Here is a 9,983-nt window from a genome sequence, read left to right as displayed (position 1 = left end):
TTTCTTTCTTTCTTTCTTTCTTTCTTTCTTTCTTTCTTTCTTTCTTTTCTTTTCTTTCTTTCTTTCTTCCTTTCTTCCTTCCTTCCTTCCGTCCTTCTGTCCTTCCTTCCTTCCTTTTCTTTCCTTTCTTTCTTTCTTTCTTTCTTTCTTTCTGTCTCTTTCTTTCTTTCTTTTATTATGTTTTCTTTTCTTTTCTTTCTTTCTTATGTCCTGAGTTCCCCCTTACCTGGTTTGAGGCTCCTTTAGGTGTTTCAAAAGTGGAGTGACCCTAGTGATGAGGAAACAGGCCAAATCCCACATGGGGTGCCTCAGTTTCCCTCATGTCTTCCTCCAACCCGCTCTCTTCCCTCATCCCAGCGCTGTTAGATGTGATTTCCTAAAAAGCAGCTGCAAAGGTATCATTGGTTCCTTTTACATATTGGAGGACCCTGAGGCATGAGTGCCTCAAGACCGTGAGGACTCCAGTATGGCCTCCCCGGGCCACTTTGGCCTGACAGGGGCCTTCCCGGGGCCTGGGCAGCAGCGTGCAGCTCCCAGAGGGCGGGTGAGGCTGGGGCCTGACGCTGCTGCCGTGGGCCCAGGTCTCTGAACTACGGGGGCATCGGCACCATCATTGGACATGAGCTGACCCACGGCTATGACGACTGGGGTGAGGCCCGCGGGTGGCCGCAGGGGGTGTTGGGGGAGGGGAAGGACAGGCGGTAGGGGGCAGGGTGGTGATGGGCTGATGAGACCCCACAGCCCTTCTGTTCCTGTGGGCCAGTGGGCGGGTGGCGGAGGGGGCCTTGGGGCTGAGAGTCGGTCCCAGCCTCTCTGCGCACGGCCCTCAGGGGGCCAGTATGACCGCTCGGGAAACCTGCTGCATTGGTGGACAGAGGCCTCATACAGCCGCTTCTTGCGCAAGGCGGAGTGCATCGTCCACCTGTACGACAATTTCACGGTCTACAACCAGCGGGTAAGACCCCCTGCTGCCCCTGAGGCCCGGCTGGGCGCAGACGAGGAGCGTGCACACCCACGTGCACACACATGTGCCCCGGTCCCTGTGCACGGGCCCGGGGTCTGCGTGCACACTCACTTGGGCGCATGAACAAGTTCACATGGATTCATGGGACATGGGGCGCAAAGGGGTCAGAGCCCCATCTAAACCCTCTGGGAAAGGGAAAGAGAAGGGGGGGCCGGGGCCCGGGGCGGCAAGGCCTGAGGAAGGCCAGTGGGCCGCAGACAGACCCTGGCCTCTTCCCTTCTCGGCAGGTGAACGGGAAGCACACGCTTGGTGAGAACATCGCGGACATGGGTGGCCTCAAGCTGGCCTATTATGTGAGCTGCCCCTGCCTGGTCCTCCCTTCGTGTGGGGGGAGGGTAGGGGCTGGTGAGGACTCAGCCAGGGACATAGGCACCCCTGCCTCCCCACCACATGGAGCTGTGGCCTGTGACTGGCACCGCGTCCCCTGGAAAAGGAGGGACTCCCAGGCTGCCTTCAGGGAGAGCACAGAGGGCTGCCTGGAGGGGGCGAGGGCTGTCTGGGGTCAGCCCTCCCAGGAAGGAGCACGGCTCAGGGAAGGTGGAAGGCCGGCATGGTGGGCGCTATGCAGAACAGGGGCCAGCGAGGGGCTGACTGGGTGGAGGGTGAGTCAATCTCCACAGTGGGGGCACCGCAGCTCCGCACTGTCACCCCCAGGCCTATCAGAAGTGGGTGCGGGAGCACGGCCCAGAGCACCCGCTGCACCGGCTCAAGTACACGCACAACCAGCTCTTCTTCATTGCCTTTGCCCAGGTGGGCCAGGTGGGGGCCGGGTGGGGGCCGGGTGGGAGGTGGGCAGGGCCGGGGACGTAGCTTTCAGCCTGTCTCTCACCAGCCAGCCCTCAGAGGCGATGGCCCGGTGGGTTTGGAGAAGGGATTAAGGCCTAGTGGGCTGGGGGGAGGGTTGGCAGGGTTTGCTCAGTGGACTCCTTGGCTTCATCTTCCCCTCTCCTCCCCTCCCCCACCGCGGGGCCCAGAACTGGTGCATCAAGCGGCGGTCACAGTCCATCTACCTGCAGGTGCTGACCGACAAGCACGCACCCGAGCACTACAGGTGTGCCTGCCCGCCTGCCCCGTGCCTCACCCCCTCCCTGTGTCTGGGGTGGGAGCAGGCAGGAAGGGGGAGGGGCCGCTGGGGGGTCGCGGCCGCCGGGACCTCCTCTAGATGGGTCTCTCCTCCTGCCCCAGGGTGCTGGGCAGTGTGTCCCAGTTCGAGGAGTTCGGCCGGGCCTTCCATTGCCCCAGGGACTCGCCCATGAACCCTGCCCACAAGTGCTCCGTGTGGTGAGCCTGGCCGTCCGCCCGCATGAATTGTCTCCCTGCCAGCTGCCGGGGCACGCATGCACCCGGCGCGGGTCTGCTCGGGGCGCCACCTGCCTTCTCGGCCCCTGCGGGACCTGGCCTTCCTGCCGTCCCTCACTTCAGGAGGGGCCTGGAGCAGGCATGAGGTTGGGCTCCAGGAGGGCCTGGGGCAGAGACGCCGGGGTCCCCAGCTCTGGCTCTGGGGAGCCAGACCCCCCCCCTCCGGCCAGGCCGGATTGTACAGGCCCCACCCGCACTGTGTTCTTGCTGCTGAGTCTGGTCAATAAAGTGCTGTACTATCACTTTGGCTTCTTCAGGGTCCCCAGAGCAGGTGGGGCTGCAGGGGCCCCTTTGTGGGGAGGCTCGGGCCCTTCACACAACGGGGACCCTGGACAAGACCTTGTCCCTTCCTGTCCCACCTCCCTGGCTCTTCTGTCTTTCCCCCCAACCTCCCGTTCCTCTCCCCGTAGTACTGCCTAGGCTCCTGTCTAGTTCTGGGGGTACCCCCAGACCAGGCTCGTGGGTGCCAGGACACTGAGCCAGTGGTCTGTACTCCCGCGCGATCCTGGGACTCGCTTCCCCCGCGGGAGCTTCTGCACTGTCCCTTAGCCTGTCACAAGCCCAGGCCTTGGCCTCAGCATGTCCGAGAGAGGGGAGCCGGGAGTTGGGGGGCCAGTCCATGCAACACGGAGTCATCCTCCAGTCTGAAGAGGAGGCTCCAGGGGTGAGAGAGAAAGGAGCGTCAGGGGCGGGTGGTGAGGCTCCAGGCTTGGCCCGTGGCGGGCGGGAAGAGGAAGGGCTGCCCCATTGTGAACAGGAGGGTGGGGGTGCGGGGAGGACATCTGTGGAGCAGCCCCACTGGTTATCTGAGGTGTCCACAGAGAGGCGGGAGCCAGTGGGCCTCCTGCCTTTCCTCCTCGGGTCTGTTTCTCTTACTTCAGGGACAGCCGCCCTGCCCGGTGTGGCCCGTCCCCATCTCCCACTGCGGTGGCGCATCTCTTGCCAGCCCAGCTCCTGTCAGGCTCAGGGAACGTCTGTCCCCATCTCAGCCTGGAGTGACATTTAAAAAGCTCCTGTATCTGAGCCTCGGGCACGCCAACCTTGGGCAGTGAGAGACAGAAAGCACACGCACGCCGCCGCGGATGGGGCCAGAGTAGAGGCAGGGAATCTTGTGGCCCCGGGGTGGGGCTCTACAGAGAAGAGGCAGGACCCTAGAAGGACCCCATGGGAACAGGCGAGTTCCCCAAGGGCCAGGGGCTCTCCTTCAGGAGACGGGAGGCCGCACTAACCAGGGCAGAGCTGCCCCGCAAGGGCGGAGGTGGGGCCCACAGGGACTGGGAGCCTGGTAGAGGTGCTGTGTTTACGGACTACCTTGGTTTCCCCTCAAAGCCCCTTTCCCTCTGTGCTGGGCACGTGTGTACTGGATCCGCCAGCCGCTGCCGTCCTACAACATGCCCCTGGCAGCTGGAGCAGGAGGACAGTTCTCTCCTTGCCGCCCACCCGGGTGGGGCCTGGTGTCTGGGACCCTCCACACCCCACGCCACACCCCAGCCATCCGACGGGGGATCCTGGCGGGAATCGGAATCCCCGGGCCCAGCCCTTCCGCCCCCAGTGCCCCAGGGGCTCTCCCAGTTTCCCAGCTGCACCCAAGACCCATCCCTCCTGTCTCCGGTCCGGCTCAGGGGAGGCCTGGGGTGGGCGGGGCCTGGGGATGCGCCACCAGCAGGCCCACCAGGGTCACTTCCGCTCTATCTCAGGAAGGGGTGTGGAAGCCCCGCGCTCCTGGGGATGGGTCCCTCCTCCTTCCCTCTGTGCCCAGCTGAGGGGGCCAGAGGGGCTTGGGCTTGGCGGGGATGGGCCCCTGGGAGAGGATGAGTCTCCTGGCCTGGAGGCTGGTTCAGTGGGAAGCCAGAGAGCCTGTGGGACTTGGCCACCAGCCGGGAGCCTGCTGCCCACGGTGCGTTCCAGCCAGGGGGCCCCCAACACGCCGGCAGGATGGTGGTCTGGCAGCCTGTGAAGCCACCGGACTCCTCAGCCCCACGGCTCGTCGCTGGGCTACGGCGGAGATGTCGCTGCGACCTGGGGCTTCCAGGCTTCTCACGCTTCTTTAGGGAAAACGGAGAGAGATCATCCAGTCAGAGGGACCTCAAGCCAGGGGCACCCCGAGCACAGAGTCCTGGTGCGTGGACAGGGCCCACGAAGTTCAGACACAGCCATATAACCCGGGGCCATGGTGTGGCCCAGCAGGGCACGCTTGTGACATCGTGTGTCACCCACTGGTTCCCAAACTGCTTTTCCAGACAGACCCTGGGAGCGTCACTGCAACCCAGCGAGATGGACAGAGTGGCGGAACAGCCCCTTCAACAGACAGGGCAACTGAGGGGAGTCACATGCCCTGACTAGGGTCACACTGCTGTGTTAGGTGACGGGCAGCTCCTGAGCCCCCGGTGGCCATCCTGCACGCGGCGTCAGCCCTCTCCGTGTCCTGTTCAGAAGCCACACGGCTGGTGCAGGTGCGGGCAGTTCGCGGTGTCGCCGGCCCCGTGCTAGCGGCCGCGCTGAGGCTTAGCGGACTGATTCTGCGGGAGTGCGGGAGCCCAGCCAGGTCCGCACGGCTGCCCGCTCGGCCTCAGTTTCCCTTGTGTTAAGTGAAGGCCACGAGTGCAGAGAAGGCGCTTCGGGTGGCAATGGGGCAGGTTGTATGGAGCTGGCCCCACCCATCCCCCGGGGCGGGGGGAGGGCTTCCTCTGCGCCGGCCCCCTAAGCGGTTAATAGGGAAAGAAAGGAGGACAGTTCTCAGCTGCGTTGAAGCTTCCAGGTGTCTCCCCCCGGGGCCCATGCGCAGAGCGCCCCCTGGTTCCTGCTGTGGCCCCGGTTCTGACATCCGTGGCTTTGAGACCTTGAGCCCAGGGGTCACTGCTGGGTGACCTGGGCAAGTGACTCCCCCTCTCTGGGTCCCAGGAGCATCATGGCCATGAGGGGTGGGCCTGCCTGCACATGGATGGGTTGCTGTGAGCCGACCCTGCCCCCCCAGCCCCCCAGGCCTGCACGTGGATGGGTTGCTGTGAGCCGACCCTGCCCCCCAGCCCCCCAGGCCTGCACATGGATGGGTTGCTGTGAGCCGACCCTGCCCCCGCAGGCCCCCCAGGCCTGCACGGCTGCTGCCTCAGTAGTGTCAGCCAGACTCCAAGGCCTCAGGGCCAGGGAGGCCGGGAGCACCCTCGTTCTGGGGCACCCACTCTGTACAGATCTGGGAAGGACTGGAAGCCAGCTGGAGAGGTGCGCCCAAGCTTCCCTGCCTAGGGTCTCAGAGGGAGTGTGGCAGCCCTGGGGTTTCTGTGGCACCCAGGAAGGGGCATGGGGTGCTTGGTGCCACTGAGCAGCCATAAGCCTCAGGCCTTTCTAACCAGCTCGGTGGAGCCGGATTCAAGTTTCTGCCGTCCCTGTGGCTGCTTCTGTGCTGACCCAGATGCCCAAGGCTCTGGGGAGCCCTGGGGGCCCCCGCTTGTGAGGTGCCCTAGATGTAATACTATTAAATGGCTTGAGCCCCCATTCTAAACATGTTGCGAAGCCCAGGGTCCTCCATATGCAGATACCTCTGGGGTGGGTTCTCAGGGGGCTCAGGTTTCTCCTCATGCCTCCTTTCCCACCGCTAGGTCCCCTCTGCTCCCCATTCCTTCTCCCCAAGGAGACCCACAGGAGACTGGGTGGAGTCACAGACTTTACTGAAGGTTTGGGGTGCCCGAGGGGCCCTTTCTGTGCCTCCTCTCCTCGCTCCCCTTCTGGATGCCTCCCCCTCTCCTAAGTGGGCCTGAGAAACCCACTTCCTCTGGTTTTGTTAAAAAGAGCCATTTCCCCTCCCCCCTGCAGGCTCCAGGCTGGCCAGAGGTGTCCCCTCAGGCCACCCAACAGCAGGACAGGGCAGGCGGCAGGGTGTGCCAGCCCAGCCGCCCCCCGCCCACCCCACAGCTTCTGTGGGAGCCTGGACTACTGGAATTTGCTCGGCTCGTCACTGAGCCAAGCCTGTCTGAGGAGAGCGCCTCCCCAGCAGCATCCGCTGGTCACCGGCTTTGTCTGCAAACTGCCGGGGATGGGGACTCCCAGGTCCCAAGGCCCCCCTCCCTTTGGGGGGTCCCTGCCCTGTGACTGCCCCGACCACAGGGGGCTCCCCCTTCCGCCCTCCCGGCCAGCCCGCGCAGGCCTGGCGGCGCCCAGAGGGCTGCGTGGGCCCAGCGTTCGCCCCTGAGGCCCAGGCCCCTCTGAGCGGCCCCGGCATGAGCTCATCAGGTCGGAGGCGAAGGAGGCGGCGCCCGCTGGGCCCAGGCAGTGGCTCAGGCTGATTCACCGGGCGGCAGGCAGCTCGGGTCCCCGAGCCACTGCCACATGGTGCCGTTAAGCCGCAGCTCGCCTTGTCTAGAGTTTGCATAAATAATAATAAAAAAAAACCCCTCCTGCCTTCCTGTGGGACCAGAACGTCTCAGGGACCGCTGACGGGATCTGCAGGGAGGGGCCTGCGCACTGCCATTTCTCTCTCACCTGAGGAGCCCTGGGCAGGGAGGGAGGGGAGCGCCACACTGGCTGCTAAGGGGACTTGCAAGGCTGCTGAGCAAAGGAAGGGCAAGGACAGGGCGCCCCGCGGGGCCTGGGGGGTCCCGGGTGAGGGTGGACGGTGGGTGGCCTCACCCTTTGGGCCTGGGGCAGGGGTGGGGCGGGGGGAGCAGCCGTTTCCTCCCTGAGGGGTGGCTAGGGGGCCTCACAGTTGGTCCCTGGGCCCTGCGCCCGGCACGTTGCCACAGCCTGGGCTTCCCCAGCGACAAGGTTACGCCAAGGGGACCCCCGGCTGCCTGCTGTCAGTGCTCTGGCCTGCTGTGGGCAACGCAGCAGTTGCTGAAGCTCTGTTCGGCTGGGGTAAGCAGGCCCTGGGCCCCTTTAGATCGGAGGGTGCCATTGAAAATACCGCGCAGCTTCCTGGAGGCCTGGGGCTTGGCGGTGGCAGCCTCACAGGGACAAGAGCCTGGCATGCAGATGCTCACCGGGGGGGAGACCTGTTTCTGGAAAGGAGAGGTGGGCGGCTCACAGCATCAGATGGGAATGTCAGCCTCAAGGTCAGGACAAGGGCACATCTGGCATCCTGTCTGGGGCCTCCTGAGAGACGGTGTGCCTGTTTGTCCCCAGCGTGACACATCCTGGAGCAGCTGCCTGAGCCACGTTGGGCTGGGTGCGGGGCACTCCAGGGGCGGGGGCCGTGGGCCGAGGGGGCTGGACCTGTGGCGTCCTCCGGGCCCCTGTCTGAGCCCTGCCAGTGGAGATGTACCCCCAGCCAACGGGAGCTGGTTAGCCCGAGTCCTGTCCGGGGTCCCCCATCTGCTTAAAGGGACACTGGGCCTTCCTGAGCGCCTGTCGTGTGCTGGGCGCTGCCATCCTTAATCCATCTGCGGCCTTGCCACGACCCTGAGCAGGACCGCCCTAACGCGGGAATCAGTATGTTCATATTTAACATCGAAGTCCCTGCTGGCCCCTGTACCCTGTCATCCGGGCACCCACCCCTGCCTTGGTTGCGGGTGTCCTAGGGGACGAGAATGAGGGTGTTCAGGGAGGGACACCCCCTCCATGAGGGGCATCCCCTTCCCGTTTGCTCACTGTTCGTTGTTCGTGATGTGTTAGAGTTTAGTGTGTCTGCCTAAACGGATTTATGGATAATGTGGTCTAGTTTTAAACAAACGAATCCTCCAAAAACAATCAAGCAGCTTCCAAAAGAGTCCTGTAAAGAAATTGCAAATAATGCAGATAATCCCCACGGGGTAAGCAAGCCCAGAAGTGGCAGCAACCACACGTCCCCCCTCCTGACACAGGCTCGTCGCCATTACCCATGGTGCAGACCTCATGAGAAATTAGCCCCCAATATACAAAATAAACAAAACCGAGCCAGGCTGCTGGGGCCTTGAGATGTTAGTCAACAGCAGCACGAAGAAATCCTCATGGACAGCGAGGCATTTAAAAACTAAGCTTTCAGAACATGGGGACAAACCCCCGCAATTCTTTTCCCAGCGATGTTTAAAGTTAGGTGCTTTTCAACTCAGTACTTTTTTGATATTTCCCTAAGCAATGATAAATATTTGGAAAGCTCTTTTGAAGTTTCTTGCATAATAGCATGAGACAAAAAACACCTACCACCAGGCAAACACTTAGTTTTGTTTTTTTTTTCTGCTGCAGTAAAAATGGCAGAAACAATGAACAGAAAATGATCTGCCGACAAACCGAAAGGCATTTCTTTGTCAGCAAATACTGTTGAAAGATGTAGAGAAAACACTACCACAGATTGGAAGGAAGTGTTAGTGCAAATTACCCAGTGTGGGAGGTTTGCTGCACGGTTTCCACACATCTCAGCTTAAGGTATCTGCTGGGTTCTGGTCCAATAATGAAATACACAAACCATGTTTGTGTGTGTGTGTGTGTGTGTGTGTGTGTGAATCAGGAAAGGAAAGATAAAGCAGAGAAGATATGTGCCCAACGGTGAATGCCTTGTTTAATAAGAACAATTGCAAACGGGGGGGAAAACAGTGTCAGGGTACTCCCTCCCCGCCCCGATGGAACAGCTACCGGGGAAGGATTTTTTAAAGGTTTCTGGATGAGGGAAAGATATAGAGATAGCAGCACCTCCAAAACTCATGCACTGGCCCATCCTGTCAAACCACTGAAGGAAAGAACCAGAAGCCAGAGGTCAAATGAAAGGCTACAGGAGCCCTCAGTGGTGTTAACTTTATAAAGTCAAGGTTGTTCTAGCAGAGTAGAATCTTTATGATACTTGGCAATAAGATTGGCTGTGACCAGGAAAACTTCCAGACCACACCGAACGAGTCATCTTTTTTTTAAAGATTTTATTTATTTATTTGACACACAGAGAGAAAGCACAAGTAGGCAGAGGCAGGCAGAGAGAGAGGCAGAAGCAGGCTCTCCACTGAGCAGGGAGCCCGATGCGGGACTCGATTCCGGGACTCCAGGATCATGACCCGAGCCGAAGGCAGTCGCTTAACCAACTGAGCCACCCAGGCGCCCCCCCTTTTTTTTTTTTAAAGATTTTATTTATTTATTAGAGAGAGAGAGCGCACGCACACAAGCAGGGGGAGTGGGAGAGGGAAAGGCAGGCTCCCCACTGAGCAGGGAGCTCGATGAGGCACCCGATCCCAGGACCCTGGGATTATGACTTGAGCTGAAGGCAGACGCTTAACCAGCTGAGCCACCCATGTGTCCCAGAACGAGTCATCTTTATGGCAAAGAATTGAAAAGGGCTGTCATGAATCCCCCTCCCTCTCTTTCCTCTGAGCTTGCCCTCCTTTTGAAGGCCAAGGTGCTGGCATTTCTTGAGGAGACAAGAGCTAACAGTTTTAGGCACCCAGGAAAATTATTGGAAAAATAGATTCACCTTCGCTGCATCTGCACCTCCCAGGTAAAGATGTTGAAACAAATGTTTGAAAATGTTTCCATGGACACACAATTTTGTGGCTAACAATGTGATTGACTCACAAAACCTACACATTTAAAAAAAAAAACTTGGAAGCAGAAACTATTTTTTAAAAATTTAGTTGTAATTTCCATGCCGTAAAATTCACTCATTTAAAGTGTACAATTCAGTGGTTTTTAGGATATTAAAAGTGGTGCA

The 9,983-nt window shown here is 60.4% G+C and overlaps 1 protein-coding gene across 2 annotated transcripts in view; it reads left to right on the top strand.

The window, feature by feature from the left end:
* Positions 1–2,309, top strand: part of ECEL1 (endothelin converting enzyme like 1) — a 7,211-nt gene extending 4,902 nt beyond the window's left edge. For both annotated transcript variants that reach the window (XM_021690351.1, XM_021690350.1), the window contains exons 12-17: positions 582–649; positions 831–955; positions 1,252–1,317; positions 1,679–1,774; positions 1,999–2,075; positions 2,210–2,309. In XM_021690351.1, coding sequence (XP_021546026.1) covers positions 582–649; positions 831–955; positions 1,252–1,317; positions 1,679–1,774; positions 1,999–2,075; positions 2,210–2,309 — 532 coding nt within the window. The remainder of the gene's footprint in view (positions 1–581; positions 650–830; positions 956–1,251; positions 1,318–1,678; positions 1,775–1,998; positions 2,076–2,209) is intronic.
* The last annotated feature ends 7,674 nt before the right edge of the window (positions 2,310–9,983 follow it).

The sequence above is a fragment of the Neomonachus schauinslandi genome, chromosome 3, assembly GCF_002201575.2.
Source record: "Neomonachus schauinslandi chromosome 3, ASM220157v2, whole genome shotgun sequence".
In the NCBI taxonomy this organism is placed as follows: Eukaryota; Metazoa; Chordata; class Mammalia; order Carnivora; family Phocidae; genus Neomonachus; species Neomonachus schauinslandi.
Note: the sequence above shows the minus strand (reverse complement) of the source record. Positions and strands in the feature narration are given on the sequence as shown.